Source organism: Sminthopsis crassicaudata, chromosome 6 (assembly GCF_048593235.1).
Source record: "Sminthopsis crassicaudata isolate SCR6 chromosome 6, ASM4859323v1, whole genome shotgun sequence".
NCBI classification, from domain to species: domain Eukaryota; kingdom Metazoa; phylum Chordata; class Mammalia; order Dasyuromorphia; family Dasyuridae; genus Sminthopsis; species Sminthopsis crassicaudata.
The window spans coordinates 186,307,413-186,325,073 of NC_133622.1; the positions used below are offsets into that span (position 1 = coordinate 186,307,413).

Below are 17,661 nucleotides of genomic sequence, written 5' to 3' on the forward strand. Positions count from 1 at the left end.
ATAGTAAGGGCATTATATGTATATATAGGGAGGGTGCATATATATCTGCATATATACATGTACATAGCATTATCTAAGTATTCATATATATGTATATTACACACAGCCCTTCAAATGAAGCATTTGGGGATACTCATCCTAAAGAGAAAAGACTTGAGAGAAAAACAATAACCAGCTTCAAGTTTCTGAAGGCCTGCCATGTAGAAAGCAACTTATCCTTGGTCCACTTGGTCCCAGGAGACAGGACTAGAAGAGTAAGAAAAAGTTTCACTGTAAGGAAAGAATTCTTCACTTCGGTAGTGGATTGCACAGCCTCCATTGGTAGTGAGCTCCCTGGAGGTGGGGGTCTCCTGATAGATAGTTACACATACAGTCACTTTGGATGCTCTGGAGGGATTCCTTCTTAAATGCTAGTTGGACTAGATATTCTCTGAGGTGTGAGATTTAACTTGACTTCACACTGGTTTATGAGAGAGTAGCAGAGGAAAAGGGAGAACTTCTGTGCCATGTTTCTCTTCAAAGAATAGATGCTGTGACCTTGTTGGAATGCCTTGTTATTTCCTTATCTTCCCTAAAATTCATCATTTGAGAAGGCAGGACATTTTTTTTTAACTCATCTCTAGCTGACTCGGGAAACTTTTGTAAGAGATCAGAATTTTTCTACTTCAAAATTAAACCCAAGATGTTTAAGTCATTGCAGGCCACAGAGAACTGATGGCTTAAGTTGTATTTATTCAGCATGTAGAATGAGCACAGCACAGACATCATCCACCACAAAATATCAGGGAGACTGCTGAAGTCCCTTATCCTCAGTGCACAGTAGGCAAGCCTTAAAATAAATGGAATAAGAGACTGCTAAAGCTCAGGGGAAAAACCTTAGTGGCTAACTAATATAACCCCTGATTTTACAGCTGAGGAAACTGAGGATGGTCAAAGAGCAGCTTGAGCACAGGTCTTCAGACTTCTAGTTCAGTGGTACTTCTATTATATAATACACCATCTTCAAATTCTTTGGCACAACTCTTAATTTTTGTTATCTGCCTAACTTCTGAGCCTAAAAGGAAGAGTCTCCCCTTCTTCTCAGCCTAAAAGGAAGAGTCTCCCCTTCCTTTGAGCCTAAGAGTCTCCCCTTCTTCTGAGTCTTAAGTTGATAGAATCTGGAATAGACCAGGATTCATTGAATTATGAGATATAGAGTTAGTAGGGGATGAAGAAACCATCTTGCCTTAATATGTTATTTTATCAAGTCTCAAAGAGGTAAAGCGACTTACTTTCAATCACATAGCTATAAAACTGATCTGGAATTTGAATCCAGCTCCTGTTACTCTAAATCCAATGCTCTTTGTACAAATTTTCCAGTCCAAGGAGAAGGGAAAGGAATAAAGTATTTATTAAACACTACTGTATGTAAAGCACTTTTCAAATACTCTCTTGATTGATTCTCAAAACAATTCTGGGAGATAGGTGCTATTATAATCCCCATTGAGACAGGCAAATTAGTCACACAGCTGATAACTAAGTCACAATTTGGATTCAAGTCTTCCTGACTCCAGACCAGGACTCTCTCCATCACGTCACTTAATAAAAGCACAAGTTGTTGGGTTCACGCTTCATTTTTGCATTCATGAGACAGCCCAAGTAAAGACAGGATTAATAAACACAAGGGAAGAGTATTGGGAGAGATGCAGAGATATCCCTTTCTTCTTCTGGCCTGAGCATTGGGTAGGGCCAGATATCTAAGACCTAAAAATATTAAAGGCAAAAATAGTTGAGCTCTAGTCCTGGTAAAAGAAGTAATGAATTCAAATCCAGTCTCAGACACTTAGCAAGTATGTGACCTTGGTCAAGTCATAACCTCTGTCTCCCTCAGTGTCCTCATGTGGAAAATGGGGGCCATAATGGCACCCACCTGCCAGGATTGTTGTAAGATTTGGCATTGGAACAATGGGCGCTGGGCTCTCTGCAGTCCAGCTGGAATGCTGGGCAGTTTAGTAGCTCTCAAGCCTTTGAATTAGCTACCTTCGGAACTGCCCAGTGAGATTTGCTCTTTCTAGCCCATCCAGATCTGAAGAGACTTCTTTGCACCTAACTATGTCTATATAGTGCTTTGTTTTCATGATCTCATTTAATCTTCAACAACGCGAAGGAGGCAGGAAAAGGGTCATAACCATTTGTTAGACAAGGAAACTGAGTCCCAGGGGGCTCATACACTCAAAGTTATGGGGTAAACTAGGTCATCTGATTCCTGGTTCTCTGGTCTCCAAAGTCAGTTATTTTCCCTGACCTAGGCTGCCTCTGCTGAGTACAGCTTTGACAAAATTCTAATCTAGGTTGCTTTTCCAAATGCATCGCCTCCCCCAGAGCACAACTGAGGTCTGTTCTTACTTTATTAAAAATATTGCCTAATAGCAGTTTTAATTTCAGTTCTTCCCTCAACATATCAGTCTTCTGCATGAATAAATGCATAAAACAAAAGTGCAAAAAAAATGTAAAATCAAAGCTGCTTCAGGCTTAAAGTCAGGAATATTGTGGACATTCAGGCATATAATGTATAGGTACATTCTGTTTTCAAGCATTGCATCTCAGCCCTCAGCAGCATCCCTAGGAGACTCCAAAGGGTACATAATGTATAGGTACATCTTGACTTCAAGCATTTTGTCTCAGCCCTCAGCCATATCCCTAGGAGACTCCAAACAAACCCTCTCACAAACCAGTGCATATTATGATCAAGATGTTCACCAAGCACAGCAATCACAAATTGTTTTTCAGAAGGAAAAAAATAACAATTCTTTGAGTATTATCAAGCACGAAACGTGGCATTCAGTTTAAAAACAAATCTGTCCCTGATGCATATGAAAATGTATAAATAGCCACAAGATATGTCCGATTTGACAAAAGTTTCACTGCTGATCTCTATCATCCGTGCTGTTTTCTGTTGTCAAGGACAGGGCTATACACAGAACAGGTACTCAGTAACTGGGCTGATACTTTAATGGCTGCAGAATTTCTTCCTTATGGCCCTCCTTCTACAGAAGCAGGGAGCAGTCATTCCCACTAAGCCCACTTCTCCTGACTTTCTGAGGGAGGTAGACGGTTCTCCCAGTGCTCAGAATCTTCCTTAATTCTTCACACTCATCCAATCCTGTTTCCTTCTTAACATTTCTCTTGTCAGTCCCCTTATTTCCATTCAGACCACAGCCACCCTCCTTCAGGCCCTCATTACCCACGCCTCTGCAATAGGCTCCTAATTGGTCTCCCTAAAGCCAGTCTCTTCCCTCACCAATATTTATACACAGCTGCCAAATTGATATTCCTAAAGTATAGGTCTGACTGTTGTTCCTTGCCCAGAATGCTTCTTGGGCTCCCCGTTGGGTGGGATAAAAGATATTTTTTTCTATTTTGGCATTAATTATTAATTCTCCATGAACATGTATCTCCCCAATAGAATAAAAGTTCCTTGAGGGCAAGAATCATCTCATTTGTATATTCTTATCCCATCACCATGGGATAAGTAAATGCATGTTCACCAATTTATTCATTGCCATCCTACATAATTCTTGTTTACATTTCCTTAGAAGTTCATCATGGAAAATCAAGCTAAATAAATTTAGTGATTCAAAATCCATTTTCAGAAGAGTAGCTTCAAAAAATTTCTTGTTCCCTTAAAATTGACTAAATTCACTTAGAACTCCTATAGTCAAACTGGTTCTGTGAGATGCCCTTTGACCATCTGGGATAATTAACAATGTCTACAATGAACAAAATGCTCAATTAACCAAAACTCTCCCTCTGATCTTCACAGTAGCACTGGGGCATAGTAATAGTATTCCCATTTTATATTTGGGAAAACAGACTCGGAGCTGCCCACAGCACCTAATAGCCAGACAGCTGGACTGCAGATTCAAGAGTCCAGATTCCCATTCCAGTATTCTCTGCATTAACACATTCCCTCCAGTGCTGCTGAATTTGCACCAAGAGCATTCCCTCACATCCTCTTCACTTTTTAGCAGAAAAGTAGGACGGAGTAGAAAGAAAACTGGATTTCAAAGTCTATGGATGTCCATTTGAATGCTAGCAAAGTCACTCTGTTGCTACCAAAGTGAACCTGAATAAATCTCTCTTTTGTGGAATTCAGAGAAAATGAAAGTTAGGGTAATCCAGGGTTTCTTAACCTAGGATCCATGGGGACCTATGTATAAAGTTCAGGAGAGCCATGAACTTAAATATGGGGGGAAATTACATCTTTATTGCCCTTCACAACTTTAGCTTTTTTGTACTCCCTCTATATTTTATTTCATGCATTTATAAAAACATTCTGAGATATGTATCCACACAATACAGTTTTATTTATAAAAGGTCCTTTTTTCCCCCTTTAAAATGATACACCCCCAACCAAAAATTAAACTCGAAATACAAAAATTAAAAGGAGAAATCAATAAAATTGAAAGTAAAAAAACTATTGAATTAATAAATAAAACCAAGAGTTGGTTTTATGAAAAAGCCAATAAAATAGATAAACCTTTGGTAAATTTGATCAAAAAAAAGAAAGAGGAAAATCAAATTGATAGTCTTACAAATGAAAAGGGGGATCTTTCCACCAATGAAGAGGAAATTAGAGAAATAATAAGGAGTTACTTTGCCCAACTTTATGCCAATAAATTTGATAACTTAAGTGAAATGGATGACTTTCTCCAAAAATATAGGCTCCCTAGATTAACAGAGGAGGAGATAAATTGCTTAAATAGTCCCATTTCAGAAAAAGAAATAGAACAAGCTATTAATCAACTCCCCAGGAAAAAATCCCCAGGGCCAGATGGATTCACATGTGAATTCTACCAAACATTTAAAGAACAATTAGCCCCAATGTTATATAAATTATTTGAAAAAATAGGGGATGAAGGAGTCCTACCAAACTCCTTTTATGACACAGACATGGTACTGATACCTAAACCTGGTAGATCGAAAACTGAGAAAGAAAATTATAGACCAATCTCCTTAATGAATATTGATGCTAAAATCTTAAATAAGATATTAGCAAAAAGACTTCAGAAAATCATCTCCAAGATAATACACTATGATCAAGTAGGATTTATTCCAGGAATGCAGGGCTGGTTTAATATTAGGAAAACTATTAATATAATTGACCATATTAATAATCAAATTAATAAGAACCATATGATCATCTCAATAGATGCAGAAAAAGCATTTGACAAAATCCAACATCCATTCCTACTAAAAACTCTTGAGAGTATAGGAATAAATGGATTATTCCTTAGAATAATCAGGAGTATATATTTAAGACCGTCAGTAAGCATAATATGCAATAGAAATAAACTGCAACCTTTCCCAGTAAGATCAGGAGTGAAACAAGGTTGCCCACTATCACCATTACTATTCAATATAGTACTAGAAACGCTAGCCTCGGCAATAAGAGCCGAGAAAGAGATTCAAGGAATTAGAGTAGGAAATGAGGAAATCAAACTATCACTTTTTGCAGATGACATGATGGTATACTTAGAGAACCCCAAAGACTCTGCTAAAAAGCTACTAGAAATAATTCAAAATTTCAGCAAAGTGGCAGGATACAAAATAAATCCACATAAATCCTCGGCATTTTTATATATCACTAACAAAATGCAACAGCAAGAGATACAAAGAGAAATTCCATTCCAAACAAATGTTGAGAGTATAAAATATTTGGGAATCCATCTACCAAAGAAAAGTCAGGAATTATATGAGAAAAATTACAAAACACTTGCCACAAAAATAAAGTCAGATTTAAATAATTGGAAAGACATTCAGTGCTCTTGGATAGGCCGAGCGAATATAATAAAGATGACAATACTCCCCAAACTAATCTATTTATTTAGTGCTATACCAATCAGACTCCCAAGAAACTATTTTAATGACCTAGAAAAAATAACAACAAAATTCATATGGAAGAATAAAAGGTCAAGAATTGCAAGGGAACTAATGAAAAAAAACTCAGAGGAAGGTGGTCTAAGTGTACCTGATCTAAAGCTATATTATATAGCAGCAGTCACCAAAACCATTTGGTATTGGCTACGAAATAGACCGGTAGATCAGTGGAACAGATTAGATACAAAGGACAAAAAAGGATACATCTATAGCAATCTAATCTTTGACAAACCCAAAGATTCCAACATTAGGGATAAAAATTCATTATTCGGAAAAAACTGTTGGGAAAACTGGAAATTAGTATGGCAGAAATTAGATATGGATCCACACTTAACACCATATACCAAGATAAGATCAAAATGGGTCCATGATTTAGGCATAAAGAGGGAGATAATAAATAGATTAGAGGAACAGAGGATAATCTACCTCTCAGACTTGTGGAGGAGGAAGGAATTTATGACCAGAGGAGAACTAGAGATCATTATTGATCACAAAATAGAAGATTTTGATTACATCAAACTAAAAAGTTTCTGTACAAATAATACTAATGCAAACAAGATTAGAAGGGAAGTAACAAATTGGGAAAATATTTTTAAAAACAAAGGTTCTGACAAAGGTCTCATTTCCAAAATATATAGAGAACTGACCCAAATTTATAAGAAACCGAACCATTCTCCAATTGATAAATGGTCAAAGGATATGAACAGACAATTCTCAGAGGAAGAAATTGAAACTATATCCACTCACATGAAAGAGTGTTCCAAATCACTACTGATCAGAGAAATGCAAATTAAGACCACTCTGAGATACCACTACACACCTGTCAGATTGGCTAAGATGACAGGAACAAATAATGACAAATGTTGGAGGGGATGTGGGAAAACTGGGACACTAATACATTGCTGGTGGAGTTGTGAAAGAATCCAGCCATTCTGGAGAGCAATCTGGAATTATGCCCAAAAAGTTATCAAACTGTGCATACCCTTTGACCCAGCAGCGCTACTACTGGGATTATATCCCAAAGAAATACTAAAGAGCGGAAAGAGACATATATGTGCCAAAATATTTGTGGCAGCTCTTTTTGTTGTAGCTAGAAACTGGAGGATGAATGGATGTCCATCAGTTGGAGAATGGTTGGGTAAATTGTGGTATATGAAGGTTATGGAATATTATTGCTCGGTAAGAAATGACCAGCAGGAGGAATATAGAGAGGCCTGGAGAGACTTAAATCAACTGATGCTGAGTGAAATGAGCAGAACCAGAAGATCACTGTACACTTCAACAACAATGCTGTATGAGGATGTATTCTGATGGAAGTGGAAATCTTCAACATAAAGAAGATCCAACTCACTTCCAGTTGATCAATGATGGACAGAGGTAGCTACACCCAGAGAAGAAACACTGGGAGGGGAATGAAAATTGTTAGCACTAATATCTGTCTGCCCAGGTTGCATGTACCTTCGGATTCTAATGTTTATTGTGCAACAAGAAAGTGATATTCGCACACATGTATTGTACCTAGACTATATTGTAACACATGTAAAATGTATGGTATTGCCTGTCGTCGGGGGGAGGGAATAGAGGGAGGGGGGGTAAATTGGAAAAATGAATACAAGGGATAATATTATAAAATATATATATATATATAATAAAAAAAAAAAAAAAAATGATACAGAGTTGAAAGAATAAATATTCACACTGGATATTTCCATCCAGTAAATTACCAAACTATCTGAAATTGGGTCTGGATCAGCAAGGTTGGCCAATAACTCTAAAGAAGAAACTTGCTTCCATTATGCTAAGTGAGGGAAGTTGATAAGACATAGCTTTAGCAATGGTATTACTCACTCTGGCTGCAGATCTATTAGCCAGTTTGAAAAAAAAAAATAATAATCTGATGCTACTATTCTTGTATCTAAATGAGTTTGGTCAAATTTCTATTGTCAACAGATTCAAAAATCTTTATCATTGCTGGGTATTTCAGTTACTTCCTGTTGAATTATTTAATAAGTAATTTAGCCTCAGTGGAAAAAATATAGTAGGCAAAGATAAACATGTGATACACAGACCTAGATAGAGCTTAGAACAGAAGGGCACAGCCCCTTCATCTTCAAGATTAGGCTGTCAAAACTCAGTTGGGTTAGGTTACTTTTCCAAGATCATTCCTGTAGTGAGGAAGCATCAAAGCCAAGATTTATACCTAGAAAGGCCCTTAGAACCTGTGATATAGAAGGTTAGAGCTTCTCAAATAAAAAGAACAAGGACCAAAGAATTGAACTGACCTGTCCGGGGCTTCAATGCAGGGACCAGAACAGAGTCCCCTCCCACTCTCAGACCCTTTGTGGTTCTCTCTTATTCTCAGAGCTAATTGAGAACTACTGAATAATTCAATGAGAGGCCATTTTCAAGCCAATTTGCCTAAATTTGTTGCACCTAATGACCCCTAGGGAATAGCAGGTGGGCTTGATCATAGGATATGGGAGAGGGAGTAATGTTCAATGAGGTTTAGGACAGATGTAGGCCAGTTGGCTGAGAGCTTTGAAAGCCCAAACAGCAGTTTACGATGAGATAATGGGGAACTCCTAGAGCTGGGGAATGACATGATCAGATGAGCATTTAAGGAAAATCATTTGAGTAGCAGGGTCGAGAATAGGATGGACTGGGAAAAGTCTTAAGTCTGAGAGACTAACAGATGTTGAGGAGGTGGAAACGGCTAGATTAGATATGTGCCATGAAGGGGAGTGAGGACTTGAAGATCTCATCAGAATTTCAAAACCCAAAGACTAGAAAGATGGTGGATGGTGCCTTTGACAAGAAATAGCCAATCTTGGAAGATCAGGAGTTTTGGGGCAAGGATAATGGGTGGGGGTTCCTTCCCTCCCTTTATATGAAAGACGATCTGTTATCATTTCTAGAATAGGGGTAAAGCCAGGGAATGGATCTATGATTTCATTGATGGAAAGAATCCTTATTGGAGAAAACTCCCTCTACCTCAACTCTCTTTATGCTTTACTTCCGCACCCTGATTAGGGAAATTGCCCAGGGTCACGGAGTCGCTATGTTTCAGAGGAAGGATCCCAAAACTTAAGACTTCCTGGCTCAAAAACCAGCTCTCTGGATACTATGGTTCTGTTCTGAGATAGTCCTCTGGCATAAGGGAGACCCGACATAGAGTTTCCCTATTGATCCTTGCTTTTTACAACTGAGTTCGCAGTGCCCTACTCCCCCAGTGTAGGTCATACTGCCAGTAACTTAAGTTCTTGCCCATGTAATCAATTTAGATAAGGCCCATGGCCAGTCATCGACTTGGGGGGGAAACAATTCTCTAATGAGTTCTTGCTAAGAATAACATGTAAAGCAATAGGAATTACTTCAATGCAAAATTTATTCCAAACAAAGAAGAAAGCGGGCTCTAACATACAAGTCTGGCACATACACTAATATAGAATTTAACTTACACGAGGGCTGTGCCGTATTGAACAAAGAAATGCATTTGGGGGTACTCCAGCAGGAAAGTGAACTCCTTAGGGAGGGAAAGGAATGCTTCAGTGCTCCTCTGAGACTGAGCTTCTTATAGTAGGATTTTAGAAGGGCTTCCTAGAGCCGGCCAAATTGTGCATTGGGGTCAGAGCAAAATATTACTGGGGGGGGGATGTTATTAAAAAAAATAAGCAGGAGATAATACAAAGTGTTATTGGGGGGTTATCGAGGAGAAAAACAAAATATTATTTGGGGGGCCGCATATCAGTGAGACATTGTTTTTCTGGTGGTAGAAAAATATTATTTGAGGAACACAGCTGTACCAACCTTTGAAAAATATCATTGTCAGTACTTTTTCCATTAGTATATTCTATAAATTACTGCCTCCCTTAAGGGAAAACCGTCATGGTGCTCTCAAAACCATCAGGCCTAATCTTATAACAACAATTTCCATGCATAGATTCTATAAACTACAGCCTCCCTTCAGGGAAAGCTGTCATAGTAGTCTCAAAACCACCAGGCTTAATCTTATAATAGCCTCTCATATAAGATCCCATAAAATCCATAAATATGGAGAAGTCATAGCAATTTTTTGTATATTGTACCAAAACCTTTCAATTACTCAGACCCTAGATCACTCCTGGTACAATTAACCCATGTAATTTTTCAAAGTCCTTTATAAGATTATCTTTAATGGTAATAATAGCTAAGAGCTAACTTTTATATGGTTCTTCCTATGTGTTAGGCACTGTGCTAAAATCACACTAAATCAGTATCATTTGATGCTTACAACAACCCTGCAAAGTAAGTATTATTTGGATCCCCATTTTATAGATGGAGAAACTGAGGCAAAAAGAAGATGTGACATACTACTAGTAAGTGTCTGAGGACATATTTGAACTTAGGTACGGTGCTCTTTCTACCATACCATCTACCTTATCCCTGAATCTCAATTGCCCTTCTAAATCAAAAGATGAAATTATGCTTTGTGGAGTTTAGGTGTTGCAGGCACTTTACTCTTTGAAAATGCAGGATGTGTTTGGTGATTCAAAATTTACTAGAACCCAGAGTTTCTTAGATTACCTCATTCTAGACAAAGGGCAGTTATTTTGATTCTGTTCTATTCTCTGTGACCCCATTTGAAGTTTTCTTGGTGAAGATGCTGGAGTGATTTGCCATTTTTTTCTTTTTATTTTATTTATTTTCTTCTTCTAATTTTATTTATTTACTCATTCATTTAATTGTTTGTTATATTTATGAGGAAACTTAGGCAAACAGGATTAAATGAATTGCCCAGGGTCACACAGCAAGGAAATATCTGAGGCTGGATTTGAACTCATGAAATTGAGTCTTCTGACTCCTGACTCCAGACCCAGCACACTGTGCACAAGGGTGCCCCCTAGCTGCCTAGCTTTTTGTTATTCAGTCATATCCAATTCTATGTGACTCCACGGATATTTATCTATGGGGTTTTCTTGCAAAGATACTGTAATAGTTTACTGCTTTTGTATGTTCCCATTTTACAGATGAAAAATGAGGTAAATAGGGATTAAGTAACACAGTCATTATGTGTCTGAGGCCAGATTTGAAACTCAGATCTTTCTAACTCTGGGCCTGGTGTTCTATCCAGTGCACCATTTACCTGCCCCCCTAAAAAGTTTACTATATGACTATTGCACGAAAATAGCTTGTGCATACAAGACTTTAGCAAGGAAAGATGTATATCTAGCCAATGCTTGATAGACTGTTACAGAACATTCCTTTCCAAAAGAAAAGGGAATTTTCAGAAAGCTTCAGATAGCAGCATTTGCTGATATTAGTGTCCTTTGTCACAATGTCACAAAAATAGGATGTGGTAGGGTACAACGGCTCCTAGAACACTGAACTTAAAGGGAAGAGAAGGGAATTTAACTTTCTGATTTGACATTAGCTATGGAACTTTCCCTTATTAAGCCCCAATTTTTTTGTAAAATTAGTCAATTGAACTAGAGCAAAGTTTCTTAAACCGTGGTTCATGCCTCCAAAAGGGATCTCACAATTGAACATGGTGGTCACAAAATTATATTTTATTTGTATATATACTTAATATGCCCATGTAATCAATCATGTAAAAATTTATTAGGCAAAAAGGGGTGACAAGTGGGAAAAGTTGACAAAGTCCTGAACAAGAAAATTTCTCACGATCCTTCCAGTTCAAATAATTTGTGATTTTGGGATGCTCCTAAAGCTTTGACCATACCTTCCGGGCTAGCTTCTCAGGATATGATCATATGATGAAACTCCAGAAAAAAAAAAAAAAAAGGAAAAAGGAAAAAAACCCAGCATGCAAGGAAGATCTACTCAGGTTCCTTACATAGAACAGCATTCAGTTATTTCTTCTGTGTCAACATAATTGTTAGGATCATAGGATCCAAGATTTAGAGCAGAGAGTTTAGATCAATTTCTTCAGGGGCTCTTAATATGAATTTTCATCATGGACCATTTGGACAATCTGGTGAAGACATGCGGACCCCCTTTTCCCAGAATAATGTTATTAAATGCATACAATAAAATGCATAGGATTAAAAAGCAACTATATTGAAATCCATTTATTAAAATACAAGTTCACTGATCCCACATTGAAAAACCCTAATCTGAACCACCCTACCTCTCTTTTACAGGTGAAACCCAAAAATTAAGTAGTTTTTTTTTTAAGGAACACTCAGATAATAAGTGACAGACAGGCTTCAAACCTAAGACCTCTGACTTTAAATCCAGGAGTTTTTGCTATCTAAAAATACCACCAATCATTTTGTTCTTTTCCCTAGAAAAATATAGTATTTAATGACAGCCTTATGTGGGTAGAAATGTTGACTTTCTCCTGAATTGTGGCTACACCTGTTCCCCATCCACTCCTATGGTTCAGCTGCATTGCCTTTCCTGCTGTGCTAACAGTTTATCTGTATGTGGAATAAATTCCAGGAAATCTATTGCTGAGCTTTTGAGTTAAAGTAAATGTTTCTCAAAAGTTAATTCATATGAATTAACTAGCTTCCTCCTCAATAACTACTGCTCCACTACTCAAAATAAAATATTGGAAGGAAAATTATCATCAAGAAAACCATAAATCTGTGAAAGTAGGCAAATGTAGCATTTAGTGTAATGGAATGAACAATGGATTTTGTTTCAAAGATCCTGGGTTCTGTTTAGATGACCTAAAACAAGTCACTTCAGGGATTTAGTGACTTCATCTGTAAAATGAAAATGTAAAGAGAGAGAGAAAGGAGAGAGAGAGTAAATTAGAAGATTTTTTCAAACTCTCTCAGATGTAAATCTTCCCTTTCCCAGTATGATTTCTAAAGCTTTTTTTTTTTTTTTTTTTTGGCAGCATCCTTAGCATTTGTAGCTAGTCCCAGCTCATTCTGAGACTTAGGATCCCGATGCCCTTCTTGTCTACGTCAGCACTACCCTTGAAAACACTTACCAGCATGTATGTGCTTGGCTTTCAAGAATCCAGTAGCACTATTATTAAAGAGGGCATAATAAAGTCCTATTTCTATATGGGATGAGAACCTTAGAATGAATTCTAATTCTAATTCTTGAAGAAACCATTATTTTTCTTCTAATGAAATCATAAAATCCTAGTGAGAAGAGATATGAGAGGTGAAGGAAGGAAGGAAGGAAGGAAGGAAGGAAGGAAGGAAGGAAGGAAGGAAGGAAGGAAGGAAGGAAGGAAGGAAGGAAGGAAGGAAGGAAGGAAGGAAGGAAGGAAGGAAGGAAGGAAGGAAGGAAGGAAGGAAGGAAGGAAGGAAGGAAGGAAGGAAGGAAGGAAGGAAGGAAGGAAGGAAGGAAGGAAGGAAGGGAGGGAGGGAGGGAGGGAGGGAGGGAGGGAGGGAGGGAGGGAGGGAAGAGCATTTATTAATGCTTATTTTATGTACAAAGCACTGTTCAAAGCACTTTAAAATATTATCTCATTACAGAATAAATTCACTTTTGTGAGTATCAATCCTTTTAATAACTAGTTCCCATTTAATCAGGAGGTATGATGTACCTTAGAGATGCTCTGGTTTCTGATTCCTCTTCATCTTTCCATCTTTTTGATACTTTCTATTTTCCATCTCTCAAAGTTTCTTAACTTCTTTGCATAGGTAAGATAAGTGAAACTATCATTCTGAGAGATGTTTTCTACCAGAAAAGATGGATAATTATGCCTTAAATGGTAGAATCATTCACAAATAATCCTGGACTCTTAGTACTAGAAGGAATCAGAGAATATAACACAATTCTTCTTTTCTCCCATGCCCGATTTTATAAATAAAGAAATGAAGGCCAGCAGAGAGGAAATGCAAGGTCATATAGTGGTGGACACTGGCTAAAGGTCAGGGCTCCTGTCTTCCAGGCCAACAATCTTCTTGCAGCAGTTTCTCTCCCAACTCCTATAACTAACACAGGGCTAACCTTACAGGCAGATGAGGAGGCCATATTGCAAACCTAACCATCCATTATGTTTCTTTTTAAAATTTTAAACCAATATAAACAACCAAGTGATCCAGTTTGCCCCACTCCTGAATCTCCACTTTAGTCACCATTTCCTCATGCCCCCAGTAAGTGCATGTGGAGAAATACTTTGTAAATTGTCACTTCAAGTAAACATTTGAATTTTGCTTTATTCAAGAAAAGTAAGTCACTGAGGACCCTAAAAGCTACTACATTGGAGACCTTGTGCATAAACAATGTCAATCCATTAAAAAGGTGATTCCAAGAATCCAGTAATTTAGCATTCCGCATATTCTTTAATTTACCTATTGCCCTTGTCAGGTAGGGAGGCATTGAAACTAAGGCACAGAGAACTAGAACGGCTCCCCGAGCATCCCACAGCAGTCATCAGAGGGCCAGGAATAACACTCTAATGTTTAAAAATTTGAATTCCTTGAAGCTTGATTGTGGGGTTAGTAACCATGGTCTATCCCATCAGAGAACCCATTCTTCCACCTGCGTGTTGTGAGGGCACAAGGAACCTTTTGAAGCTCAAAACCTGGTCTGCCCCTATAGTTCAAAGTAGTGTAAACACCAAAAGTCAGCTCTGAGTCATGTGGAGAACAGATAAAGCCAAAATCATATATAAAGACACAATAAAACATTACAAAAAAAAAAAACCACTTTCCAACAAGAAAATTATATGCATTTTAAAATATAATATCAAGGATTTAAAACTATTTGCAGGAGCAGCTACAATAGGTCCCAAGAAGCAATTATAAATGGATAAATTATAGGCTTTCTCCAATACACATTTATAGACCAGGCTTTAACCATTTGGGCCTACTGTCATGCAGGTAGCATTTTTTAAAATTCTATTTAAAAATTTTATTTTTAATTCATTCCTAAGATATGATACAGTCTATTCATATCTATACTCATGGGAAAGTCCATGATGTTAATTCTCATGCCCTTATTAAAGAGCAGGAAGAAATTATTTAAAGCTGTTCAAATAGAAACTCAGCCTGAAACTCAGACTTCTGAATGCCATTGTTGGAACTGGGTAAAATAAACTGTTCTAAACTCTGAAATGAAAGGTTCTTGTCTATCTGCCTAAGGAGCCAATGTCATAGAAATAAAGGAAGTTGTATGGCACCCGTGGGGTCCAAGATGGCAGTTGTATATATTTGTCTATCAGGAAATTTCCTGCTGCTGCCACCAGCACAATATCATCAATAATAATCTTCTACTGTCATTCTCCATTATGAGTGGGGGCATCCCCTTGGCTCTGGAAGGCTCCACACAGCTCGGGGAAGGGTTGTCCATCTAGAGAGAATTCGTGTTCCAGCCCAATGATGAACTAACTCTTTGTTGTTTAAGGAGGAATTAAGGCAATTATGGAGGGGCTCCATCATTGAATGGAGTACCATTAAGCAAATATGTTTTAAGGCACAGAGAGGTCAGGCTCTGCCTGGAGGAGATATCCACACAGATGAATTATCTATCTAAAAAGAACAGCAATAATAATAATAATATAATAATAATAATAATAAATAGCTTACATTGAAATTGCACTTTATGGATTATAAAGTGTCTTACATAATCTGATTTGATCCTCAAAACAGCCCTGTGAAATAGGAAGGGCAGAACGCTGATCATCATCATCCCCATTTTATAGGTGAGGAAACAGAGGCCCACAGAGGAGAAACGATTAGTCGAAAGCCAAACACAACTAGATGGAAGAACAGCCAAGGTTCCAGTGCAGGTATTCCAACGCTCATTCTTCCCCCCAAAAAATGTGCAAAACTACAATTTTTCTCTTCTCAACAGTCTTCGTCTTCAGCCTCCGAAGACTATTCTCAGAGGATTATCGGTGAGTTGCTCATGGCAATTTTTGTCCTTTTTTATTTTTATTTTTTTGACGGAAACAGCTCAGGTACTTATTTACTTTTGAAGGGGTTTTCCCTGCAGTCACCAGGGACTTTTCCACCAGAGAGGAATGAAGGAAAAAAGAATAAAAACCCAGAAGCTGCAGGCGGGAATTCCAGCCCTGCTTTCAGGATGACTCCACACAGAGACAACAAGAAGAAGTAGAACTAAGGCCGGTGTCTCCTCATTTTCCATCACCTACCGCTATGGGCTAAGCTCTGTCTCCCTGGGCATGGTCACTAGACGAAGATCATTCAGCTTTGGGGTCTGGCTTCCCTTCCCCATCCATGGGAGGAATCTGATGGGGCTTCACAGATTATCCAGCCCAACACTCTCGTGGGATTAACTTGCCCAGGGTTGCACAGCCAAACCAAGATTCAAACGCTCTGCTCTGACGTCAGATGAGGGAGTGTTCTTTCACTTTGCCGCCTCCTTCCTAGGGGACCCAGAGATCCAGATAAAAGAAATGAACTTGGGGGTCCCCATTAGGTGGCAAACGTTGCCCCGAGCAGCAAAATGCAAGCTGGAGAATAAAACCCAACCCATGGTGACCACCACCACCTGATTGTCCAGGGCAGAACGATGTCTCTAGGGGACATCTTCTCTGTGCAGGATGCTACAGCTGGACCTGAAGGAGGTGTACCCCAAACACAGAGCCCCCCAGAAGTGGCCAGTAGCCCCAGCAAGGCAGCCCTCCATTGGTTCTCCATTGGCTGGTCACTGGTGGACCCCTTTTTGCTTCTGCTCCAGCTCCTGCAGACGCTCTTCCCGGGTCTGTGCATGCTGAGCCCCGACTTTGTGCGCGGTCTCGGTGGCAGTGATGTCAATCTGGGCATACCGGGTGGCTCCAGCCCCTGAAAACAAAACCTTTCATTAATTCCCAGAGCACACCCTCCCGAAGGACATGTATGGCAGAGGAGGCTCCACAGTGGGAAGATCGTGAGCTGCACGATATCTCCCACTCAGAGGAGACAAAGATCCTTCCCCAAAGTCTAATCAGAGGCACCAGAGAAAGCGTGAAATAATCCTGACTCCTTGGAATCTAGGGAAGGGGAGGGGAGGAAAGGGAGGAAAAATTTGGAATACAAGGTTTTGTAGAGGTCAATGTTGAAAAATTATCCATGCATATAAAACATATAAAAATAAAAGGCTATAATAAAAAAGAATAAATGTTGAAAACTATCTCTGCTTGCATTTTTTTAATTCTTTCCAATGCTTTCTACTTCCTCTTTTTGCATGTATTTTGAAAAATAAGAAGTCTCATCTTCCTGAATTCAAATCAGACCTCAGACACTTATTAGCTGTGTGACTCTGAGCAAATTGCTTCATCCTCAGTATGCCTCAGTTTCTTCATCTGTAAAATGAGCTGGAGAAGACATCACTCTAGTATCTTTGCCAAGAAAAGCCTACATGGGGTCATGACTAAAATAAGTCAACAGCAACAACAACAAAAGGCATACTTAAGTGAGCTTCTTTATATGAATTACTTTATTAGGAAACTCCCTGCTAAATTTACTGAGTGTTTGGAAGTGATACTGGATCTGAAACAGGAAAAATGTAGGACAAAAATGAAGAAATTTCCAGCTCTGAAAACTGTGAGATGGATGAACACACTTTTCTTTTTCTTTTAGAGAAACTCTTAGGAATGACTGACTATAACGCTTCTCAGAGGAAGGGGCATGGAACAGAGAAGGCATCATTTATACAATCCAATTTTCATTTGAGAAGGCAAAGAGGGGAATGATTTGCCAGAGTTCAGATGACTAACCAATTGCAAAACTCTGCTTTTAGTCTTACTTTCTATTCCAGTCTAGGGAACTTGATTTCTCTCTGAAAGCATCTGGGAAATCTAGGAAACATCTTAGAAATGGGTGGTCG

The 17,661-nt window shown here is 38.5% G+C and overlaps 1 protein-coding gene across 3 annotated transcripts in view; it reads right to left on the reverse strand.

Moving 5' to 3' along the window:
- DOK7 (docking protein 7) overlaps positions 1-17,661 on the reverse strand; it is a 315,723-nt gene that overhangs the window by 188,019 nt on the left and 110,043 nt on the right. For 2 of the 3 annotated variants that reach the window (XR_012483345.1, XM_074274599.1), the window contains one exon: positions 13,258-16,637. Coding sequence is in view for 1 of the 3 variants with exons in the window: in XM_074274599.1 (XP_074130700.1) it covers positions 16,501-16,637 (137 nt within the window). In the remaining 2 variants the exon portion in view is untranslated. Of the gene's footprint in view, positions 1-13,257; positions 16,638-17,661 lie in introns of those variants that run through there. The other variant, XR_012483344.1, reaches the window with a different exon arrangement.